The sequence below is a fragment of the Lygodium microphyllum genome, chromosome 4 (genome assembly GCF_053477565.2).
Source record: "Lygodium microphyllum isolate KBCC chromosome 4, Lygodium_microphyllum_v1.1.10, whole genome shotgun sequence".
NCBI classification, from domain to species: Eukaryota; Viridiplantae; Streptophyta; class Polypodiopsida; order Schizaeales; family Lygodiaceae; genus Lygodium; species Lygodium microphyllum.
The window spans coordinates 15,573,555-15,600,080 of NC_141138.1; the positions used below are offsets into that span (position 1 = coordinate 15,573,555).

At 38.6% G+C, this 26,526-nt stretch overlaps 1 protein-coding gene across 3 annotated transcripts in view; it reads left to right on the plus strand.

The window, feature by feature from the left end:
- The first annotated feature begins 21,237 nt into the window (after window positions 1-21,237).
- The window catches only part of LOC148036825 (uncharacterized), a 115,077-nt gene continuing 109,788 nt past the window's right edge, over window positions 21,238-26,526 (plus strand). For all 3 annotated transcript variants that reach the window (XR_015690523.1, XR_015690522.1, XM_087675727.1), the window contains exon 1: window positions 21,238-21,834. Coding sequence is in view for 1 of the 3 variants with exons in the window: in XM_087675727.1 (XP_087531853.1) it covers window positions 21,284-21,834 (551 nt within the window). In the remaining 2 variants the exon portion in view is untranslated. The remainder of the gene's footprint in view (window positions 21,835-26,526) is intronic.

Here is a 26,526-nt window from a genome sequence, read left to right on the forward strand (position 1 = left end):
ATACAAGTGGTGCCATAGCCAAGCAAGGTCCCTTGGTGGCTCCGAGGGTACAAACATAAAGGGGGGAGGGGTGTTAATGGCTTGACTATGGTTTCAAACAGAATCCTAGACCTCATTCGGATCTTTGAGTTCTTTTGCACCAATGATCTCTTTCAGAACTTCAATCTTTTTCCTCTTCATAATGATCTTGGTAATTTAGCTTGATAATGATCTTGGTAATGATGTTCAATGCCTGCATCTAGCTCGTATGCATTAGTGAGAGCATCAAAATGAGTAGATGGAAAGCATATAGCAAGCTAAAAGAGAGAGAGTGCTAGGATAAACTATATGAGTGTGGTAGGTTGAGGATGACTAGCTATAAATAGTTGATGGGTGCTGAAACTTGTTACAAAACATGGTAGAGCACAAGAAAAATAGGAGATTAATGAGGAAAGAAGAAGAATGGAAATGAGAACATAATGAAAGATTCATGGTTGATCAAGTACATCCTTTTATAGGTTTTCAGCTTGGATACACAATGCTCTCTTTGCTTATAGGATTTGGTTACATGTGCCTCTAGCACCTATGCCTCTAGCACCACATACATTTTAACACCCCCCCCCCCCCCCCCCTTGATGCTAGCTTACCCTCTTGATAATTGCACCTAAGGATGTAGGTTTCCCCCCCAAATTCCTACAAAGCCTCTATGTCATGCAATGTTAACCAAGGTGTAGGCAATTTAGAAGAGAATTTCAGACCATTCTTTAGAGTCTATTTTGTTTGCAAAATTTTCTTTCTGGCTCCAACATTCTTTCTCGATGTGTCCAAACTTGTTGTAGCTTTTGCACCTTGGTTTTCCTTTGTTCAAAAAATCTTGCTCTTTGTGTCCATTTCTCCCACATATCTTGCAAACAATTTTTGAAGAAGAACCTGTGCTGTGAAGTGCGATAACTATGGAGCTCGGTGTAGAGTCTTGGGATTTCTCCTTAAGCTTACATTCTTGCTCATATAGAGCAACTTCAAGTGCATTTGTGTTTTCTATTGGGTACATTCCTTAGTGTTGCTAACACCTACTCATAACATTTGTTAGATTTATCCACATTGTTGAGTAGGGCTTCATATTCTTCAATATCTTTGCCTATTGAAGATAGCTGTACTTTTAGGCTTTAAATTTTTTTTATCAATCAATGATATTAGGGAATCATATTGGTTTAGATTGTCTTAAAAATTACATTAATAGATTAATTTTAGATTATTTTGCTTAAGAGCTTAATATCTTATCTTGCTCATTCCACACATCTTTTGCATTTTTAATTCCTAAAATGTGATGCAAGACATCATTAGATAGATCCTAAGCTATTATCTTGAGGGCTTTGTTATTTTTCCTCTTCCATTTCAGCTCATTAAGATCTTCAGGATCTTACAAAATTTCCCAAAGTTCTTTCCTCATTGATGATACATGGTTTTCATTTCCGAAGTGTGGAAACCATTGCCATTGAATTTTTCCACTGCTTCTATTTCTACCATGTTGGAAGCAAAGAGGTCTTATCAGTGACTCACATGATAGTGTCTAACTCTAGTTACAATGATATATTTTATGAGAGTCACAAGGAATTTTGGTAAGCTTAACTAATGAGTACTTGCATACAATGTGGACTTTTGGTTGCTTACAAGTGGTGTGAACTACCCTTTAGAAAAATCAATTTTAGACTCAAGTGTAGTGCAAGTGTGAATAGTCCTTACAAAAACTTATCTGCAAGTTACTATGTGAATGGGGGTCAATAATAACCAGTTTGAAAGTGGTTGAGTGTGAACAAAGCTTATCTTAAACTAGTTCAAGTGTTAAAAAGGCGTTTTGGGGTTAATTCTTCACCTTAAAGAAGAGGATGAGAGTAGGAGATAAGAAGGAATCAAGATAGCAGCAGGTCATTTTTCAATGATGCAAATCTCGGTAGACCTTCTACATGTGATGACTATCCTATTTCTGAGAATTATGCCCTCCTTCAATAATCAATTGATCCTAACTTAGCCATCAACTACTCTCTTTCCTCTTTCTCTTCTCTTCTCAATCTCTGTTGGTAGAGTAAGCAAGCCTCAAATTTTGGAAGCTGCCCCCTTGAGCTTCTAAAGGAAGTAGGCCCTCACCTTATATCTTCAAGCTACCCTTGTGCTTGATGCAAGCAACCCCCTAGCTCTTGGCCACAAGCAAGGCCCTTAAGCATCCCCTTTTTAGTTGATGGATAATAGAGAGAAGAACCAACAAAATAGACCTTATGCCTCTTTGGTAATGTCTTCCCCTCCTCTTCTTCTTTGTAGTGAAGGCCTTCATAGCAAACCAAGCTTCAATCTCCACTCCAAAGACTAGCATAATCTTCAATACTTGGATTCCCAAACCTTGAAATGTAGCTCTAGAAGCTTCCCACAACCTCACAACCTCTTGGAGGGCGGCTCTGATACCATGTTACAAAACATGGTAAAGCACAAGAAAAATAAGAGATTAAGGAGGGAAGAAGAAGAATGGAAATGAAACCATAATGAAATGGAGAAGAACCAATGATTGATTCATGGCTAATGAGCAATTATATCTTTTCATAGGTTTTCAACTTGAGTACACACTTCTCTCTTTGCTTATGGGATTTGGTTACACATGTGCCTCTAGCACCACATACATTTTAACAAAAATCACTAAGCAACTACCATAAATGGCAATAAAATTGGTTGTCCTACATATATTTCTACCACCCTACAATAATGACCAACCTACTATGTGGCAAAAAAGTAGTGCAATCAACCTATATAGTGTGGATATAATTAGAAACAGACTAACTAAGCTAGAAATGAAAATGAAAATGCATTAAAGATAGTTAGAGCTTCTTTGTCTCTATTAAAATCTGAGGAAGCTCACAACCAAGAGAGGACTAGCATAAATATATGAGTGCTAACAATATGCACATGAAACTAAAGCCGAATATAAATAGTAACCTAAGCTAGAGACAAATTTGTTTCATAATCTTATATCTAATATAACAACAATTTTTGGATCTTCATTAAGTCCCATGGATTATACTCCTTAAATCATTTAAATATATGCTAATTTTTTCCAAAAAGGCACACATGATTGGAATTGTCTCATTGCATGGAAAGTGTGAGAATCCTAGAGAAGCTTTTAGATGTAGTGTATGTTGTTTTCATGATCCTTGAAGAAGAATTTCCCCTCTCAAGAAGCTTATATATAAGGTTGTCATGATGTAGAAAGGCTATCCTCTTTAATATCCATGTATGTATCAATGAAGAAATAAGGAGATTGTAAAATGGACTCATGTTCATTGTGTAAAATTGTTGAGTTTCCAGCATATTATGAACTTTGGCTTCTGTGGATTTTCATTCCCTTGTATGGGTGAATGGCTATAGGGGCTTTAGTTGTCCATCTCTATTGGCTCCCAACAATGTGTCCGTGCACACACACACACACACACACACACACACACAATCTAGTCCTAGAAACATTCTATTCTTTAGGTCAAGAGGCATTATCAAGGAATAAATATCAACTTGCACTTAATTTATAAAGAGTGGCAATTACTTCCATAGCCTCATGGACTAGTAGTATATTCGTATTTTCCTCTAAAACAAGTTGACCCAAGGGAGCTATTAACTTATCCTAGTTCCTAGCTTATTCATATTCTATTCGATGTTAACATATCCACCATCAATGATAAAATTAAGGGATAGAGAAAATGTCTCGAGCCAACATATTAGCACTAAACACTGCAGTGCAATCATTCTATTCCATGTGATTTCTCAAGAAAGTATCTAACCAATTGAGTGCACTCATTCATAGGGTGCAACCATTTAAGAATGCACCTATCCCACTTCCCACACATACCCAATGTATTCCTTATATTTTTTAAACAGGCATGCTACCACACTATTTGACATATAAGAAACATCTCAAACACTCTCATTAGTTTCAGGATGAAATGCAGATGAAAAATCAATCTTTGTTCCTAGGTTAGCAAACAAAGTAATCCAAAAGTTATTACAAAATCTAGAATCAAGGTCAAAAATAATAACTTTTGGTAATCCATGATTAGTGAAAATAGTTTTCAAAAACAATTGTGCTGCTTGAGATGCTGTTAAAGTTTTCTTGCATGGGATGAAATATGCTTGTTTACTAAACCTGTCTACAATAGTCGAGATCATATCATGGTTAGCTTTAGTATTACGTAAACCAGTAATAAAATCCATAGAAATCTGTTGCCATGGTCTTGATGGAATAGATAAAGGCATAAGTAATCCATATTGTTTACCATGATGTCTCTTAACTCTTTGACAAACCAAACATTCAAAAACAAAGTTAGATACATCAGTGTCCATATGTGGCCAATAAAAATCTTCAGTCATGTACGTAAAGTAGATATGATACCTCTATGACCTTGATATGGAGGACAATGAATGTCATTCAAAACAAAAGATCTAAATGGAACTGTAACACATAATCTCTTTTCATAAAACATGAATCCATCATTATAAGACAGTGAATCAATAGGAATGCAGTTATTTCCAACTAATTTATTCCAATCAGCATGAAAAGTAATGTCATGATGATAAGTATTTTTCATAGGGGTTAGAGAATCAAATGATATAACAGAGATATTATGAATGGTAGGTCTTCTACTTAATGCATCGGCTACTACATTTTCTTTACCTGGTTGATATTGAATAAGGGGATGAAAACTCTGAATAAAAGCCATTTGATATGTCAGTCAGATATTTGAAGTTGACTAAGTAGATGTCTAATACTTTGTTGATCAGTCTTAATCATAAACTCAGAACCCATTAAGTAATGTTTCCATTGTCTTAAAGCTTATACAACAACTAACAATTCTTTATCATATGTAGAATATTTAAGTTCGGAGGGGTTCAGTTTACAGCTAGAATAGGCTATAGGATGATTATCTTGCATAAGTACGGCTCCTATTCTAGATCCGCTAGCATCAGTAACTACTAAAAAGAATGGTCTATTGAAATCAGGTAGTTGTAATACAGGAGCATGGGTTAATGCATGTTTCAATAAATCAAAAGATTTCTATTGATTATCAAACCAATGATAAACAATACCTTTCTTTAAAAGTTTAGTCAAAGGCAAAGCAAGTAATGAAAAATTTCGCACAAATTTCTTGTAAAAACTAGCAAGACCTAGAAAAGAACGTAACTCATGCACATTTTTAGGTATAGGCCAGTTCAATATTGCTTCTATCTTCTTAGGGTCAACCTTAATACCTTCTGATGACACAATATGACCTAAATATTCAATTTCTGTTTAAAAGAACTCACTCTTTTCTGGATTAGCATACAATTGATTATCTTTCAACAACTTGAAAACCAAAGACAGATGTTCATAATGTTCTTTCTCATTTTTACTGAATACCAAGATATCATCAAAGAATACTATAACACAATGCTGATATTTCAAAAATATACGATTCATCATTCTACTAAATGTAGCAGGTGCGTTAGTTAATCCAAAAGGCATTACTAGAAATTCATAATGACCAAATTTTGTTCTAAATGCAATCTTAAATATGTCAGATTTATCTAATCTCACCTGATGATAACCAGATTTAAGATCTATTTTACTAAATATGGCAGAACCTTGTAGTTTATCCATAAGATCATCTACCCTAGGAATTGGATATCTATTCTTTACAGTAATCTTATTTAGGACACAATAATCAATGCACGTACGATAAGTATTCTTCTTCTTCTTTACCAATAAAACAGGTGCGCCAAATGGAGAACTACTAGGTCTAATTAATCCTCTGTTTAATAATTCCTCAACTTGATTTTGAATTTCTTTTTGCTCTATCTAGTTATGCCTATATGGTGCTTTACAAGGTGGTTGTGTACCAGGAATTAAATCTATTTTGTGGTCTTCAAGACGTGAAGGAGGTAATCCAGGTGGTAGATCTTCAGCAAAACAATCTTTAAATTATGCAAGGATGTCTTTATGCCTAGGGTGCATATGTTTTTCTTTAGCTTGCAGTTCATTCACCCAAATTAGATAAGATTTATTACTTTTGTGTAATGCACGTTTAGCTTAAGTATGAGTAAGCAGTGGGAAAGCATTAGATGCATGCATACCATACAATGTAATGTGTTTTCCTTGAAAATGAATTTTAATTGAATGCATGGAATAATCTATGTCAGGATTATGCTGATGACGCCAAGGCATACCTAGGATAATATCACTGGACTGTAATGGTACAACTAGAAAATTCCGTCTTTCAGTGTATTGACCAATTTGAATTTCTAAATCATGCACTTCTTGTGTTCCATTATACCTTGTGCCTAAGAATGCTACTTTAATGCGGTAATGCGTAGGAATAGTTTGTAATTTCAATTCTTTCACTAACTTTGCAGAAATAAAATCATGTGTACTACCATCATCATGCAAAATAATCTTTTCTTTTCCATGCACTAAACATTTCATTGTCAACAAAGAATGTGGAGTTGGCATACCTGGTAAAGTATCCGAAGGAGTAGTAATGTCGTCCTCATCTTTCGTAAAGTCAGGCATTTACTCATGTTCTTCATCTTCCATTGCTCCAAGATAGTTGATATGGATAGGTGGCTTCTTCGATTGGCAATTGGCTGCTAGATGTCCAGGTTGATAGCATTTGTAACACACTATAGGTTTGGCTTTAGATACATTGTTTGCAATGGCAGGAAGTCTAGGAATATTAGGATTTGGCTGTGAAGATGGCTTAGGGTTTTGATTGGTATTTGATGGCAAAGCAGGTGGTTTTGTCCAAGACTTACGGAAAGATGATGAAGGAAATCGACTTTGATTGAATCTTCTAAAATTTGAATTGAATTGCTTAGAACCATAGTTACCATTTGCTTGAAATTGTTGTGGACGCTTGTCTCTTCCTTGAAGCTTATCTTCAGTGTCATGAGCTAAAGAAATTGCATCTTCAAGAGTTGCAGGCTTGAACATATTGACTTCAGCGTAGTAATGCCCAAGTAATCCAGACATATACTTGCGCTTGTAAGTCACTTCAGGTACATCTTCAAGCATGCGTAGTTGGAGTAAGTCATTCCAAAAGCGTTCGGTGTACTGAGAAATAGGCTCATGATCTCTTTGTTGAAGAAGGTCCCATTGCTTTATGGCTTTTTCATGGAATTGTGGAGGAAGGAAATTTTGCATAAATTTCTTCTTGAAACTCTCCTAGGTAGTGGGACAATCTATGCTCTTATGAACCATGATCCACCAAAGAGATGCTCTATCCACTAAATGATTAGTGACACACTTGATTTTATCTTTTTCAGCGTATGTCTCTTCATGAAAGTAATCATCAAACTGACTGATGAATGCAAGAACAATCTTTCCATCTCGAGTGCCATTGAAAGTACGGAATTTGAAATTTCTTTGCCTATATTTGTTTCTTTGCAGATGGATTGAGCTTCGAGAGTCGCATCGATGGTACGTCGGATAAGTTCTTCGGGTTGTGGTCCATCTTTGTCGGTAGTCAATCGTTGTAAATTGGCCATTTGAACTTGCAACGCTTGCCGGGCTCTTCGTTCTTCGTCCAACTGCATCATAATTAAATCCAACTTTTGTTCCACCGTAGGTTTAGGAAGATCGCCTTCAGCCATTAAATCATCCATATTTTGTTCCGTCATCCTGTAAAAATTCAAAAGACCTCACACTCTCTAAATCCAATTACCGGGATGAGCGTAGCTCAAAATCGAGTGTACAAGGCTTATAGATTTTTATGTGGCTTTCACGGTCTTCGACTTTTGCGGTTGCGAGATTTGAAATCTTCGTAAAATCTGCGTATGATCTTCTGCATGTGCTGAAACTGGTTCAGCAAGTCTGCGTATGCGAACAGAGTCTTCCAGGGAACAACTTTGCACTTCGGTGCGTCTATGCAGGAACAATCCTTATGGGAGTTTTTGACACAAGTCAGTTCTGACTTCTGGTGACTTACTGGACTTACAAAGTTACAGAACTTAGGAAACTTGATCAACTTGAAGTTTGTTGTGACTTTTGACTTGCTTGACCAAGCTTAAAGCTTAGCCTACAGAAAACGTCGAATTTTAAGGGGAGGGGGCCGTTTTTCAGCGCCGTAAAATTCGGGATACTGCCACCGATTTGTTGAAATTCAATTTAAGTAAGCTTTTAAAGCTTACTAATAAAGCTTTCTAAGCTTTGACTTAAGCTTTTGAACTTGTAGTTATGGATGAAGAGCTTACTGTTCACTGTTACAAAACGACTTGAAGAAGGAGATGTTGACGTGGTCCTCCGCCTCCTCAGGCCGGTCGTTCGCGATCAGAGGCTATAGACAAAGATTCTTGACCGCCAGGAATCCACCCATATCGACAGTTCGCGATCAGACTGATTGTAGAGCTCGATCGTTCCAGGAGCTCCGCCTTCGCACAAGATGGGTAGCGATTGGAAGCTCTCGATCTCAACTTCGCTCTGATACCACTGGTGCACAGATCGGATGCTGTATACTCGCGTAGTGAACGCCGAAGGTCCCCAAGAACAAAAGAACTCTACTTTTTGCACAAAACTCAAGGTAGAAAGCATGCACGACATGAACAAGAGACCAATTGGGTGTAATCTCCCCCCATGCCTTGTGTGAGCGCTCCACAAAGTATGTATTTTATGTATTAATCATCTTCAAGCTCAAATAATAGCCCAAATTACAAAATAGCACGCTTTTGGCTTTTGAGTTTGCTTTAGCAAAAAATAGAAATAAAGCTAATGGGCGGGCGCCCAAAGAGTCAGGCATACCCAATACAATGTCCAAATACAAATATCATAATCGTGCGCCCATGTGCATACAAAATAATAAATAAATATCTAACGCCTTAATAAATGGGCGCGACAAAATATAGGCGCCATGCCTAAGGTATGCACCCATCAAAATATAAGTAATAACTCGAATACACGCTATCCTCCAATGCTTTCCTCCGCCACTGCTGCTGTCTCTACACATCAACTGAAGCATTCACAATCGTTAGTAAAATAATACAATTAAACCGACAAAAGTGAATACCTAGCAGTCTTCAGCTACATAAATAAATCAACTGGTTAGAAATCAATCCTAACCTTAATTTATCACGAGTACGCACTCTAAACTCATAAACGTTTATTAATTTAATATGTCTTTTGCGAAATCACCCGCTATGGAATCACCCATGTACACACTAAATTAATGAAACACCCAAAAAAGATAGGCGTCCCCATCAATTTCTCGCACAAAGAATCCACTTTGTGTATGAGCCCTGATTAACAAAGTTTACGGAATCTACCGTAAAACCTCACGGAATCCACCGTGAAATATGCCTCCTAGCATCAGTTTTTGTTGAAAGAGAGAACAAATGATGCGTTGAAGACATGACAAATGTTGTATGCTCCAGAGAGAAAGGGTTAGAATCCCATAAGCATAGTGAGAAGAGAGAAACCATCCAAAATCTTGTCGGGACCTAAAATGGACCCGACACTAGCTATAAGCACTAGCTGGGCCTCTAAGGCACACAAGACATCTCACATAGCCTCACGGCTAGGAGCGTCTAAGGGACATGCTATACTAAACTCTAATATCGATCTTGCATTTGTAATAGGACAGAGTCCAACGTTTTTCCTCCCCTATTCCTCAGATGGAGATCCCATACACATTGGTATAATATACCACGTATCACATATATAGGAGGCAACCTCCTGGCTGAGTGCCGCGGCCCCACTTCCTACATCTCGAGGATTGGCTCCTTGATGCACTGCTCCAACATAAAGGACAAACATACAAGCTCCACTCTTTTGTATATTGAACGATCCAAGAGTTGATATTTCCTCACTAAACTTACCCCAAGGAACTGCTCGTCTATCTTAAAGCCTAAGAATCCTCACACACTCCACGATGGTAATTTATTTAGCAATCATGTGCTATGCATCCAGGTTTTATACCATGTGACATGCAAAATGCAAAAGTGTATGACCATTATGTGAAACCATTTTATGATCAGAAATCATCCATGTGGTGTGCAAAACAATCCTTTAATGATTTCCGATCTACTCGTTGTTGCTGTGTTGTTAGAGACTAGCACCGAGTATCCTTGCGCTACTAGTCTCCTTAAACTTAATTTTTTATTGGTCTATATGCTGTGCATAAACCAAATTAATCAAAAGTTTATGTATTTCTAGCAATCTCTCATTTTTACAATCTCTTTCTCCCCTAATCGTTTAGGTTTTGCAACATTTCATAGGTACAGGGTTCACTTTTATGTCATTTTTCATATGGAAAGAGATAAAAATGCATTGAAACATTAAAACAGGGTTGAACTCGGCCTTAATCCTCATTCCTCAGCCTTTTTAAACATTCACAAATATATAAAACTTATCTTTCTCTTATTTTTTCCTGTTTTTCCCTATTTATCTATTCATAAAAATAGGGTATTTTCTGATCTATGATTCTTGGCTGATTATGACAGTTGAAAGATAGTTTTTATTAGAATTGTATCCCACGTGAGTTTTGTTTCCCCACCCGAAACCAACAAAACCTTCATTTTTACTCTAAAAATGCGATTTTCGGGTTGTAATTTATTTATTACTACTATGTATCATTACAGGTTCTGCATTTTTCCATGTACATCTCTCAATCATGATGCAAACAAGATTCAAACAAATTTTTGTTCCATATGCACACCATTTCAACCATCAAACATAAAAAAGAAGCAAATTTTCGTTATAAAATGAAACATACCGCTTATTTGCTTGTTGTGGGTTTTTGGTCAATTAATACAGGTTGCCAAACGGACTGACCAGCAATCATTCTCTAGTGCTGAACACTCCTTTAGCGGCATTCTCTTCTTGATTATTCATACACGAACCCCCTCTGATGGAGGAGAGAGAAAGACTAGATTTCAATCTAGCCAACCAACCAGCCATCTCTCGTGCGAGGCCAGGCGATAGGGAGTGTAGAAATTCTTCATTCCTACTGTTATAGTCGGTTTATAAGGGTGTATTGACCCTCTCATGTGGCTATGGAGGCCCCCTACCCCATCTTTGTTGTGCTGCGCCGCCCCCCCCCCCCCCCCCCCCTCCCCCCTCGTTTTCTTTTCCGTGAAATATAAAAATGTCCCCCCTGGTCGCATTTCAATTTGGAGGGGGCAGCCCCAAGGGTCGCCCCCCTTCCAATCCAAAGACCCATTTACATCAATTGTTTTTTTGGTCCTCCACCTTGGGCACTGCTATTTCACTATCCGTCGGCCTCCAATTAATGATGTGAAAATTTTTGCCTGACTGTCTCAGGGTCCCCACTACCGACCACTTCCAGAATTCTGATCCAACACGTGGAAAATTTATGAAAATTCTGCAACCATCACTTGGTGTGTCTTCAAAGCACTTTTGAAACTTGTCTTTTGCTTACCACTTAAAATTGACCCAACTGCCTCTACCGCCTTCGACGAGATCCAATTCCTCCCCTAAAATTCAAAATTTTGATCAAATTTTTAGCACTTTTCTGGGAAAAAAATCCACCGCTCATTGGTAACCATGGGATAGGGTAACTTAGCCCGTGGAATCCCACAAATATAATCGCAAAGAGCATCAAGCTGATACATAGATACACAATAAAACAAAACACAACTCTCATCCTACCCTTGACAAAACCAAGGCATGAAATCCATGAGGAGTAGGCCTAGCATAATTTGATAGAAAGCCCAAAGCTAGTCACTAACCGACCACTCCAACACAGCCAAGCTAAAAAGAACTATCATCAGAGAGGTTATTCTAAGTGGTGGCTTGAACTACTTACCTAACTAAGGCCAACTCAACTAGGAGCTCTCCTAGGCGAGGACTCCTATAGCCTAATTAAAAAATATTATTAGTTAATTCATTATTCTTTATCTTTAATTCTTCCATTCTCAGGCATATAAAAAGGAGGGAGCTGAGCGTAGTGACCCAAGGAGAATAGGGCATCGGCCTCAGGTCTTGTCTCGGTACCTAAGAACCTACCAAGCCCTCACAAGGGGACACTTAATCATTTTTTCTTTTTATCTCCCACTCACTTTTATTTTTGCTCCAACCTTCTCTTATTTTTATTTTTTCAACTAGATGCCACCCCTAGGAAAACAAGGCCCAGGAACCTACCAGGCCTTCGCAAGGCAATAAGCACAGCTCATAGATATTTCTTTCTCTTTGTTTTCCTATTTTTATAGGGGTTAGAACCCCTTTTTACACACCTCTGTATATTTTTATTTTCTCCTAGAACGGCCGCCTAGCAAGTCAGTAGAATAAGCTCACTAGGATTGTCTTTTAAAATAGGTCTTTCAGTGCCTGACAATGCCTTTGCAGGGGGCAACAACTACTCAGACCTCCCACAAATATACCTAACCTAAACCTGGTACTTCATGCCTTGATTGCCAGTCCCCAACAAATGAAAAGAAAGTAATCCTTACGTACACATATATCATTATCTACTTAAGGGACAAACTCAGAAAGGGGACGAAACCACCTGGAATGGCCACAAAAAGCTCCTTCACACAGCAAAGGCTCCCTCCAGTGACTTTGGCAACCTGTGTGATGCAATCACTAAAATAGAAAACCATTAAATGCACCTGCACCAAACAGACATATGTCCCTCTTGTCCTAAGGAAGTAACACACTTCACTCTTAACAAAACTAGCCCTCTTGGCCTTAAAAAATAAAAAATTTAGACTCAACAAAAATCGGTCCTCTTGGCCTAAGGAAATCAAGTAAACCAGCTTGTATATATCCCCCCTTGTAAAATCTTATTAATATACGACAAGATATTCCATCCCAAGGAGGAAATTGGGCTCCTACCCTAAACTAAATGCATCAAATTGTGACTCATACGTCTTTCATAAATAGCAAGAGGTGTATGCATAACATGTTGTCTAACCAACCTATGGGTCCAAGATAACAAAGGCAAATCGGTCTCGTGTTGAGAAATAAGCCAAAGTCTAAGGCATAGTCTAAGCCTTATCATATTGTTGTATGTAAAGTGTCCTTAAGTGTGGGGTATCTATCTTTTGAGGATATCATTTTTAGTGTGTGGACTATTTTGAGATATGGTGTGAGAATATTGAAGAAGAAGAGAATGAAGAAAGCTTGAGCCTCTCCTTGTCTCAACCACCTTTCGTTGTGCATCCCCGTCGAATCTCTCATCTACTTTCATTTGGTATTAGAGCGGGAGTGAAGAATTGATGCGAGGAGCGCGTCGAATCGAGGTCTACATCAGATTGAAAGCTTGATATCTGTCATTAAATGAGGTACAAATCCCTATCTAAACCACTCAAAGCATGTACATCAATTAGAAGAGGTTTTGGGGCTCGAATTTGTGGGCTATTGAGCTCGCATTGAGGGTTTTCTGGAAGCCAAAGGAGGCTAGAAATGATGTATAATAGCAAGAAATCGATTCACTTTGGATGCAAAATCAGTTCATGTATGGATGCCGGAAGCACGGGGGCTACTTAAGCTCGAGGCCTGCTTGCGCTGGGGTCTGCTTGTCATCATAAGCACAGGGCTAGCTTGAAAAAGGAAACACAGGGTCTGCTTATAGAGAAGCGAGGGGGTTGGCGGCCTGCAGTACATGCCATGAGATGCTGAAATTCACGCCATGTAGGCGGCTCCCCCTGGTCACGACTAATATGTTTTCATAAGGCTTAAAGAGCCTTATTACTAAGCCTTATCCACTTGATAAAATTCACGCCATGTAGGCGGCGCTCCCTGGTCACGACTAATATGTTTTTATAAGGCTTCAAGAGCCTTATTACTAAGCTGAGAACTGGTTCATTTGACACAGATTTCACACTGCAGACAGAAGAACTAGATGTTTTGAATGCTAAAATGACAGTTTTCATGCCATTTTTGGCTGCGATTTTGGAGGTAAAAAAATTACAGAAAAATTCCAGAAAATTTTATGTAGCTTCAACTTGACTGGGACTTCATGTTTGGCACACAAAAAAACTGTAAGAAAACAATAGGGAAATTGGTCAATTTTAAGTCCGTATTTTGATGCATTTTGGGTCATACAGACATCGTGTGGAATCCGATTTGGATGGTTCTTACTGGGAACTGAATGTATGACATGTTGGCATCATGGATGGATGTATATGAAAGTTTTTTGGACACATGTATGACAGTCATATTGCTAAATACCATTTCTGGACAGATTGTATTGTTGTTTTCTTTTGAATTTGCAGCAGTCATAATGTCTGACACGGCACAGATCACTCAGATCGTGGGGGACAAATTGACCAAAGACAACTATAATGTTTGGTCCTACAGGATGGAGAATTTTTTGATGGGTAGAGGTCTATGGGATCTCATAACAGGTGATGATGAATGTCCAGAAGTTCCCGAACATCCAACTGAAGAGCAAAAGAAAGCGTACAAGGATTGGACTGGGAAGAACATGAAGAAAATTTGATGTTTCCCTTGGCTTTGAAAGGGAATTAGAACCCCAAGACACATTATCTAAGTTCTATCGGATCGCTCCTTCTTTTTCTCCTCCTGTCTAAGTGTTGTTTGCTGCCTAAAAATTGCGATCGTACATTGTGCATAATTGGGTAGCACAACAACCTCATCTCATCCAACACCCATAAACTTTCTAATGAGGGAAAAGTGGTCTATTGAGAGACTTTTAGTGAGCAGATCTACAAGATTTTGATCAGTTGAGATCTTGACAATCTCAATGGAATTATCCTCAATGACCTCTCAAGTAAAGTGGTAACGCACCTCAATATGCTTCACCTTTACATGGAAGACCAAACTCTTGGCCAACTGAATAGCACTCATAGAATCAGAATGTAGTGTAAGGATCTCATTAGTAATGCCAAGGTTTATCACCAGACGGCCTAACCAAAGAGCCTCCTTGCAAGCCTTAATGGCTACAACATACTCTACCTCTATAGTAGATAGGGCCGTGCATTTATACACATTGGACATCCAAGAAACATCACCTCCAACAAAGGCGAAGACATATAGCAAGAGGTGAAATTCCTACTATCTGCATGTCCTACATAATTAGAGTCAGTGTACCCCACAACTCCTTTATTCTAGCCACCATAATAGATGCATATAGTTATTATGCACTTTAGGTACCTCATGATATCCTTGATGGCATTCCAATGATATCGACTAGGTGTAGCCATATAGGTGCCACAACTTTCATTGAAAATGCAATGTCAAGCAAACGGCTATCATGGCATACATCAAACTTTCCATTGTGGATGCGTAAGGGATATTGGTTGTCTTTTCCTTCTACTCATCAAACTATAAAAAATCGGCCTAACTAACCTTCACATGAGAAGATAAAGGATAGCCAATAGGATTAACATGTGTAGATAAACCACTCAAGGGCCTTTCGGATGTACTCCTTTTGTGATAAGTAAAGGAATCCCTTAGAGCGATCGCGTGTAATATGCATCCCGAGAGAATATGTGAGGCTTGCCCTCCCATGTCCTTCATCTCAAAGCTCTCTTTGAGATAACGTTTCAAAGCATCCAACTCATCATGAGTACTTCCAACAATCAGTATAGCATCCACATAGAGGATCAAAATCATAAGGCTGCCGTCACAAGCCTTCTTTGTGTTTAGATACAAATCCATATCACTACGAGAATATCCCTCTAAATTCATAGAAGCATCAAACATTAGAAAAAAAATAAACTCACAAATGGGCCCTTAAAAATAATATAGTTTAATATGTGGGCCTTTTGGATTGTCCAATAGGAAACTAGATGTTGACATCCATGGAGGGTGAATCTTCTCTCTCCAAATCTTGGATTTTCTATTAAAAAAAGGGGTAGTGGGGGATTAAAAAAAGGGAGAATGAATAGTACACAAAATTTGAGTTTCTCTCACCTCGTATTTTTCCCCATTTTTTTGGAGAATTTTCAATTTCGGTTTTTTTCCCTCTCATGAAATTAGTTTGACCCAAAAGTTGAGCAACATACCACTTTCCCTCTCTTCTCTATACTCGTGAATTTTCGTCTCCATTGAAGCTCCCTGCTGGGAGTAATTAGGGTTTTGAGCGTTCTGCTTACCTTTGCACTTTCTTCTCCATGCAGTTCCAGATTTTGGACAAAACACAGGAGCCCATCTCTCTTCGCATCTTCTATTGTTTACCATTTTTTCAATAGGGTTTGATGTCGTTTCTTACTGTTATTGTTGTTTTATTGCAGAGGTTGTTTGGGGCAGGAGACAGAGGTGCTCATCTCTCTCTCCTTTCTTTCCCCCCTCTCTCTATGTGTTGTTTCTATTTTATGTTGTGTTTTCAATAGAATTTGATGTTGGTTCTAATTGTTGTTTTCTTGCAGAGTTTATTTGGAGCAAGAGACAAAGGTGTTAATCTCTCTCTCTGTTTGGTTTTTTTTTTTGCAGATATCTTTTCAATACAACATAATGTTAGTTCTAACCCTTATTGTTGTTTTATTGCAGAGATCATTTTGGGTGACATTACATAAGTGCTCATCTCTCTCTCCCTCTCTCTTTCTCTCTCTATGTTTCCTCTTTTCTACTGTTTTTTTAGTATATCTTCATGTAAATACTAACTATTACTATTGTCTTTTGCAGAGATCAATTTGGGCAAGATTGGATAGGTGCTCATTTCTTTCTCTCTCCCGCGTACTCGCACACTCTCTCTTTCTTCCTCTCTGCATTATCCATTTTCTACTATCTTTACAATAGGGTTTGATGCTAGTTCTAACTTAAGGATCAATTGTTGTTGCAGCACTTAACACAAGGTAGAGTAGAGATTTTGTAGCTCAATTTACAAGTAAATCTCCCATATTTTGTGGTGCCAAAATTTATTCATTTAATTAGTGACTCTTATATTTGATGGGATTGATGTTTTCTTATGTCCATCATTTGCAATGGGTTTTGATTAGCAATGATTCAATCTTATCTTTAGCAGATCAACTTATAGGTAAATTGGCCCTGTTTTGTATTGCTTCTATTCATGCAGTTATCTAGACATTTTTTGCTAAAAGGGATTCATGCAAGTATTTTTGTTAAAAGGGATTCATGTAGGTGTATTTTTGTTAAAAGGGATTCATGCAAGTATTTTTGTTAAAAGGGATTCATGTAGGTGTTTTTTTTACATGCAGGTATTGTACAAGGTTTAGGTGAAGCATATAATTCTTGATCGACTATTTTGATGTGGTGAGTGATTTCTTTGTGTTGGATGATATGGATCTGCTAGAAATCGATGGTTCAAAAATCCTCTCCTTTATTGGTTCTATGTGTCCATTTGGATCTCCATGCCAATTGGCAATGATCCATGAAACTCTTGTATCATATCATCCATATAACATACAATGTGTTGAGTCTTAGAATATCTTAGGTGTCAATCCAATGTGCCTATTAAGATTTGCATACCATGTGGCTGCTATCCTTGTAACAACTACTCTATAATACCCACATTTCATACAATGTATTGAGTCAAATCAGACTTCTCTTCTTTATAATAAAATTTATTTTAGCAAAATTCTCTGAGTATTCTTGTGCTGTTCTTTTCATTATATTTCATGTAAATGATATGATTAAAGTGATGCCTTGAAATTAAATCTATACTTTGTGTTGATGTATATATCCACATGTGTTTCCATATCGATGTTTATGTCTGTTTACAAAAGTGTAAACATCTCTTAATGTCATGTTGATTTGTATGGCATATTGGTGATTACTAGACAGACTTAAAATGCTTATTATTTAGGGGTTAATACATACTTCTTTACATCTAATGCGTAGGTTATAATGCTTGAGAGAAGAACAAGCATTCTCTCGATAGAAATACGTAACAAAAAAGATGAAGAAGGGCATTGGATCACTGATATGTATCATTGCTCGTCTTGGGTACATATGCATCCAAGTATGAAGGGAGCTTTCAGTGTGAAAGCATCTGCAATTGCAGATGTATCAAAGCATTGGAAGGGTAAAATTTTAGCTCTCAGACAAAGGAATGTTGATTCTCACCTTGTAACAGAGGTGTTTGTACAACATGTATTCATGCAAAAACAAATAGATATTGCGCCCGCTGTGCCCTTTCAATGAAACATTGCAAACAGTAAGTTTTTGTAACTCATTGAGAATGAGAAATTTCATGATACCTATGTAACAACTTGTCTCGTATTTACAGAAGTATACCCTTAAGATTGCTGTGAGTGGCAAAATGTTGAGAGTTTCACTGGTTCTTTTGTGTGTTACCACCTCGAAATTGGTAGATTGCTCTTTGAGGGGCGTACAGCTAAGCAGCTCATATAGGACCTTGTTTTTTTTAATGACTCCAAGTATATATTGACCAAGGGGAGTTGAGAATATGGAACCCTTGAGTCTATGCACATATCGAGTCTCAATAGCATAGAATGGCCATTGTGTAGTAGCAACATTTTGCACATGTGTAGCATAAAAATTTCAGTAGGCATATTGAATTCTATGAAGCCAAGCACCGGCTCAAATAATGTACATCTAAGCTGGTTCATATCGATTGCAATTTTTGCACACATGTTCAAGGAATGTAAGGGTTTGAGACGTACCAAAAGCACGTACGTTATAAAAAATACATCAGAGGATTATGTAACAAGGATTCTAGGCAAAACTTGGACATAAAAAATAACTCACAGTCTTGACACAATGGATCGAGTCACAACAAGGGACATGGCTTTCAGGTAAAATTTTTCTCTCTTAGTTGACTATTATCTTACTTTGGGATGAATCAGCTAACTTTTCTTTCCAATTACAAGTGCTTTGTCGCACAACAGACTTTATGCCTAGTGTTCAAGTATCGTAGATGGAGGATGCTCAAGGGTAAATGGTTGTGCCTTGATCAAGACATGTGTGAAAGTGCAGCTATGGATGTTATTGTCATTTGTGAGGGCCGCGAGTCCCAAGTGTTGCAAATGGAGGATGATTGGCCCTTGAGTATAATGCGCCAGGAAATTACAATGTTAATGTAGAATCCACCTTTTAGCTTCTATTTTAAACTAGATGGCAGGAAAATTCAAAGCCGAGCTTAGGATACTGTTACCAGCGCGGAAAGTATAGAGTCTCACTAAAAATCCCAACACCACAAGTTGTAATATCCAACACCTATAAAATTTTTGGATTTTTTTGGCCAATAGAATATTGTCGCTTACAAACTTGCAATATTTACAAATCATGGTATTTATGCAAAATCATACACTTGTTATACACTTTCCACATCAACACATTTACATATACATGCAAACTTTACAAAGATGTAAGTAAAGCCATAACTAAATATAGTATGCAAACAACCCTTAATGGTTTAAAACTTAAGGTTTTTAAGGTAGAACTAGTTTAGTTCTTGTTTCATTGTTTCATTTCACACTTTCTCTCTTCATCTCTTTATATCCACCACATCCCTCCTACTTGCTACGATGGATGCTTACGTATACTTTGATGAATGGATCCACGAGATTATCTTTGCCAACCAGGGTGACAAGATATTCCAAGTTTTCTCTAAGAGCTTCAACCTTAAAAGCGTGTTGTTATCGTTGGATCCCCCCTTCAGGTTTTGGAAGACTTTGTGAGCACCATTGCTACATGCACATACTCCATCGAGGGATTCGACATGACTTGGGTGCCTTTGGAACAGCTCATGGTATTCCAGGCAGGGAAGAATCACCAAAAAGTGGTGAATAGGTGTCTAGCCCATATGGATCCGTTGCACAGAGTATGCATTGTTCCCATGGGAAGTACACCAGGTACATTACCTTTGGATCTCGTGGAGTGTAATTGCACATTGGCAATTTACCTCCTTGCATTGGATATACCCCTAGAGGAGAAGAGCGATGAAGATACAACTCCACAGGTTGTTTCTATCACATATACGGGAGAAGAACCGACTGAAGAACTCATAAATGTTGAAGAGGAACATCGAGTGGTGGCAGAGCAAGGATTGGCTCTCATGGTGCTATATTCTTCAGAATAGCCACAAGTCGACAAACCCAACCTTGCCTCCTTGACACCCATTGAAGTAGACGGTGTACAATACTTGCTTCTATCAGATGTACTGCAATACTTGGAAATGAAGGAAGAAGAGTTGTTTTGTATCCTAGTCAGGGATTCAATGGAAGACCTGATCGATTATAATTACATGGATGTGCATCCGACAATGGCAGAGATTGGAAGATATGATGGACAAGCTTAGATACTGTGAGTACCATCATAGCAGCACAGGAGCATATTACCTCGGTATGATAAAGTTCATGTCTTTATCTGTGATTGTGACACGCTTTGCATGGATGGCCGCAAGCTATGTATCATCGAACAAGTCAATGAGAAACCCCTCTGCAACAACTGTTTGTTGTTTATTCTCTCTCTCTCTCTCTCACTCATTTTCTCTTCTTTTTTCCTTTCTTCTTCTCCCTTTCTTATTTCCTCTCTTTCTCTCTCAATGCACCTCATTCTCAACAAAAACAAACAAAACAAAAGAAGAAAGAATAAGAACAAACTAAAAGGGAGCAATGTACTCACCGCAAACGCCTGAGGATGGATTCTTTGCCTCATCTTTCCGCGACGGCCGCTCTTCTTCCTTTGTGCACTTCCTCCTCTTCTTCGCGTGAACGACGACAACGGTGGTGAGAAGCTCTCATTCTCTCTTGCTCTCCCTCTCCCTCCCAAAGGCATGATCTCTTTCGCTCTTTGTGACAAAATGCCGCACTTAGGTTTCACCTGCTTTTTTTCCTCTAAGTACCGTCGCTAATATACGTCACAACTTCCCGTCACCATGCCCCTATATCCTTGTAGTGGTATTTGCATTCCTTGCAAGAAAATACACACAAGCACATATATACAAAGAGGATTTTCAAAATTCAAATGTTGAAGGTTTGGTAAGAATGTTGTAGATTTGGGAGGCCTTTTGGATGTTTAGGGTCTCTTGAACTTACAACTAAAATAATATAGTAGTAATAAATAAATAAATAAATAAATAATTATTAATGTATCAACGTAAAAGAAGAAAGAAAAAGAGGAGTTTCAAAATTCAAATGTTGAAGGTTTGGCAAGAAAATTGGAGGCCCTTTGAATATTCGGGCCTCCAAGAGTTACAACCAAAATAATATAGCAATATAGATATAAATATAGATTTTAGAATTTTAGATTGGAGGCTTGGTGTAAGGCAAAGTATCTCGTTGAATTCCGATAAATAAAAATATAAAGGTTGGAAATGAGATCTTAATTTATCGTTTGCTTGATTTATTTTGCATTTCTCCGGAAGAAAGGAAATCCAAAATACACCGCAGTGCGATGAAGCCGATGGGCAAGCGCGGGTCTCTGGACGAGAGCCGCAGCGATGATGATCACTCGTCATCCAGCCAGAGCTCAGAATCAGAACAGGAGCAAAGAGGAGGCAGCAGAAACAAGCGCAAGCGCGACAAGGAGAGGAGAAGGAGGCATTCCAGTTCTCATCGCAGGCGCGATCAGGAAGAGGACGAAGACGAGGATGAGAGCACCGATGAGAGCGCCTCTCGGAGTGACGAGGCCAGCAGTCGCTCCTCCTCGTCCGATTCCTCGTCAGATAGCGAAGAGGACCGCGAGAAGGAGCTGAAGCGCAAACGAAGGAAGCAGCGAGAGAAGGAAATAGTGCAGGAACGAGAACGAGAACGAGAGAGACGTAGGAGGAGAAAAGAGAAGAAGCGAAAGCATCACGAGAAGACCATGCGGAAAGAAGTCAAGGAGAAGAAGAAGAAGAAAAAGAAGAAAAAGAAAAGCAAGGACGAGAAGGCAGAAAGAGGCAAAGCTGGTCCTGTCACTGACTTGTGGGGAAAGTATGGAATTATCAAAGAGGTTGACATGTGGTGCGTTTTCAACTTAGCTCTGTGATTTAGTAGCATAGAGAGAGAGAGAGAGAGAGAGAGAGAGAGAGAGAGAGAGAGAGAGAGAGTTAGCCTATGAGATGAGACGAAGAAACGAGTACATCTAGCCATGTTATCTTGACTTGAGAACAACAATGAACTATGTTGTTGTTTACAATTCTAGAATTGCAAGCGTAGGCTACTATCATGTATGAAATGATCTCTCAATGGTCCCCTAGTTGACCCATAGTATCCCATCTTGATCAATAGGATTCTATAGAAATGTTGTAGTCTCCTCGTGGCAAGAATATCTGTCATGGGGTGATCCAAGATAGCGAGTCTACTAAAAGGAGGCACTCATTTCCAATGGTGAGTGATGATGGCTCATATTTGCCGAAGATAGGGATGTCGGGTATTGAAACAAGGTGGTGGGTGTTGTGCTCTTCAAAGTGAGGGACCCCTTTGACTTGTGGATGATGTGTCACTGCTATTGTAGTGATAGTGTTTGGTAAGCTAGATTTAAAGCTAGTAGACTAAAGAAATCTATAATAACTTGTCAATTCATTGGCTCTACCTCTATCTTTGTCCTTTTGCTTCTCAAAAGTTTCTTTGTGTGTGTTTGGAGCTCTAGTAAAAATAGTGCCAAGTATCTCCGATTCTTGTAGTCTTTACCCTATAGAGAAGCCCAAACTCATCTCGGAAAAGGCAATAAAATCTTCCTTTGATCTTGGAATTTACTACATCTCAATCGAGAGATGTGTGGTGCAACAAGATGAAGTATTGCTACAACAAACACACAGTTGGTGAAGAGAGAGATACTTTGGAAAAATTGTTGTGCACTACAACTAGCCACAATAGATAAAATGGCCTAACAAACCACTAATGGATAGACTGTGTGGGATGTCTCATATGTGTGTGGTTGTTGGTCATGTTGAATGTTGCCACAACATGGCAGGCTTGCAAAAATGTTGCAAGACACAGCTGCTTGCTGCCATGAACAATCACCAAATAGATAGAGAAGGGTAGAATGGTGTTACACTAGTTAACACAATCAATTGTGAAGTGAAGCCTTGTGTCGCAAGAAATAATGAACATAGGTTTGGACTGCAATGCTCCCATCGACGGCTGGTGATTAACTTTGTTAGAGCTTCAATTTGCGAATATGAACTCTATGCTTTGATTCCATGATTGAAATTGAGGCGCAAAAGGTGAATGAATAATGGAAAAATAACGAACACAAGAAAAATGAGAGATGTAGAAGACTCCTAAGTTGTGAACCCCATGCTCAAAATACTAAAATCAGAACTGAAGTATGCACAAATACAATGGCCTATAAATAGGTCTTGATGAAAAAAATAGTACTTTGGAATTGATAAACTGCGTTTGGCCTAAATGATGACATGTGGCAAAATTGGGCATCCAAGATTGGAGCATGAAGATTATGTTAAGCCTTATTCATTGCTCCATCATCTTATTCTTCTGTGTTTCTTAGTTTCTTTTCTCTCAATGTTTGCCATACACACTGTGTTTCTCCCTGCAAACCGTATTCTCTCTTTGTATCGTCGTATATTCTAACATGGTATCAAAGCGCAGGAGCTTAGAGAGCTAAAGACCTTGTTCATCAAACAAGGCAAAGATAGGTTGTGGGTCTGGTATCATTTATTGATTTTCCCCTTCATTTCTGCTGCATCACTGGGAGACAGAGATACCCTTGTCTTTCTCTCCCTTCCCCCTCCCTTTTATAGGTTGGCACTTTAGTGCAGAGTATACGAGTCTACCCTCAAGCACTCATTGTGCATGTGAAGAAAATACCCTAACACAGAAAATAACACCGTATGACAAAACACAGACTGATAGAACAACATAGTTAGGGTTAGGATAACTTAGAGACAATGAACACAGAGAATAAATAAAGTGATATAACTACTGAATATACAATGCTCAAGTAGCAAATACATTATGCAATGAATGAATATTGAACCTCGAACTCATATATCTTAAGGATCAGGGCAGGGGTAATGAGCTAGAGAGCATATCGTACTTCGAACGGATCCTGAATCGCAGCAAGGTAGCCTTTGAGTTTTGATCAACAGTAAATGCAGCCTCTGTGTGGTTGGATCTGATGCAGACGACAGCTTAGAGAGAGTGTTGTAAACATATGCTGAGGAGAGAGAAAATCTGCAAACGTAGGTTGAGATGATGATGGTGATAGCTGGAGGAGAGAAAATCTGCAAAACGCAGCATGGAATGAGAAAACAACAGTGATAGCTGAGAGGAGAGAGAAAACTGGGAGGGTGGCAGTTGGGACCTGCAAACGCGCAACAATATGTTGATGTGGTAGGCTATATGATAGCTAGATGGGTGGACAGCAGTAGTCGCCAAATTAAGAGAGTGATAGAGGGAATAATGGACTATTAAAATGGCTTTAAAATAGTTTTATAATCCATAAGAATTAGACAATTTGCTTCAAAATGGAGATTTTTATAAAAAATTCATTTTAAATATTATATAGAGACTATACATATCAAGCAAACTATGGCGATGAGCTATGTGATGATTCACCTGTGTTAACATTGCCAAAAATCTATTAAGATAAACTTTTAAAGAAGTTGCATATCAAGAGTAATGTTCTTCGATGCAACCAAGCTCTCATTCTTGTGGGCAATTAACTCACACACTCCATCCTCTATATGACTTGCAATTGTTAATAATATCTTTCAGCTTCTCTTCTTGATCATTCGAAGACCTAGTACACGGCCACCAATTTTTCCAGATGCGTTTATAAATGTCACCTATATAACCCTTGATCTCTTCTAACTTGCCTTGTATCATTACTCCATTGGCAAGATTTCCTTCATATTTCTCTTTCAATATTCTCTCGATCCTCTATAAGCTGTCACCAATGTTCTCACCAAGAGAAATCAAAGCTTTTTGATGCCGAGACAATGTCTTCACTTGCCTTTCAATCCCTGGCTAAAAATAGTAGCAAAATGATGATGGAGGGTTGTAAACAGGCGCTAGATGAGTGAAGACTACAATGGACAGCTTGGACTGTGACATCCTCCGCGAACGGGGTATGGGTAGCAAGCTGAAAATACTTGAGACCTGCAAAAGCGAGATTAAGAATGAATGGAGAGTAGCATACCTATTTATAGAAAGTTTGAACCCTCCCAAGTGGGTTTGCGCTTATGGGATATAGATACTCTCTGGGAATACATTTCTTATAAATAAACAAGGTTTCTTCCTTAATTAAGCATGTTTTAGGATTGTTTAAGCAAAGCTAATGCGCTTTTAGCTCAACACCCCCTCTTAGGTCCAACAACGGTGTGATGAGAAGTAGGCAAGGCAAGCCTTTTTTTTCTTTATCTTTTATCCTAAGGCGTCTCACCCCAAAGCAATCAGGGTATCGAACAAAGGGTGTGCGTCAACTACCCAGTGGCCTACTAAGACTAGAGAGGCGATAGTTATCTTACCAAGGGAGCCCAAGTGATCACCCTAAAGAGGCTAGGGTATCGGACAAAGGTTGCATGGCGGCTGTCTAGTGGCCTACCAAGTCCTGCAAAGGTGGATGGAATCAGTTATGGACTTTTTTTTTTTTTTTTGAAGGGCTTTGTAATTTTGATAGATTTAACATTAAGTAAGGGTTTCAAAGTAGTTTTTGTCTTATTGAATATCCGTGCTTCAAATGGAAGAGTGATAAGGGATGGTCAGACCCAAGATCTTTACAAAATAAGCATACTATCCTTATTGTTATTGGGTGTTAGTGAAGAAGGAAAATGACTATGGTGTGGGTGACATAAATATAGCAAAGATGTAAAGTAAGCAAGACAAGCAAAGAAAGCAAGCAAGCTAGGGAGAATTGCCTTGGAGATTGCCATGGGCAATGCCATGAATATGGTGGATCCAGAGTCGACCACTCCAAAAGACCGAAAAAGGAATAAATGTATACAGATGCATGTTTATATGAACAAAATGCCAATGCATGGGTTAATGCAAAGGGAGATGCAAGATGTCATGCTCACGCAAAATGCAATGCAATGGTGCCACTTGGACAGTGCCCTCGCAGGGAAATTGTTGACTTGCCCAAGTATCCTTTTACAATCATGTCATCTTGATAGTGTGGATGAAGTTACAAATGTCCATAAGGACAATATAAAAGAATAAATGAATGAATGAATGTTTAAAAATTGTAAGCATCATCATTGTCACTATCAAGAGAAGTAGTTGTTTCCCTCTCAAACTAGAAGAGAAAGCAAGAGGGAAGCACTCTCTCCCCATCAATCTGAAGTAGGGGAGGGTGTAGCCAAGTTGATCCTGGGTAGAAGGTACTGAAAAAGTGGCCGGTTGACCGCTTTGGTCAAAATGTTTGCAAAATTGTTTGATGAAGGCACAAACTCTAGGTAGATAGTGCCTAGCTCAACTTTCTCTTTGGAAAAGTGGAAGTGAACTCCCACATGCCGTGTTCGGTGGTGTGATGATTGAATTGCCCGCAAGGGCAATGGCACTCTGGTTGTTGCAATAGACAATGGTGGGAGAGTCACAAGGAAAGTGAAGCGCTGATAGTAAGCTTCTCAGGTAGATGGCCACGGTGGTGCCATTAAAGAGAGCCCTATACTCAACCTTGGCCGTGGAAATTGCCATCATCTCTTGCTTACGGCCGAGAAGTGGGAGCCGTGCCCAAGGTGAAGAGGTAGC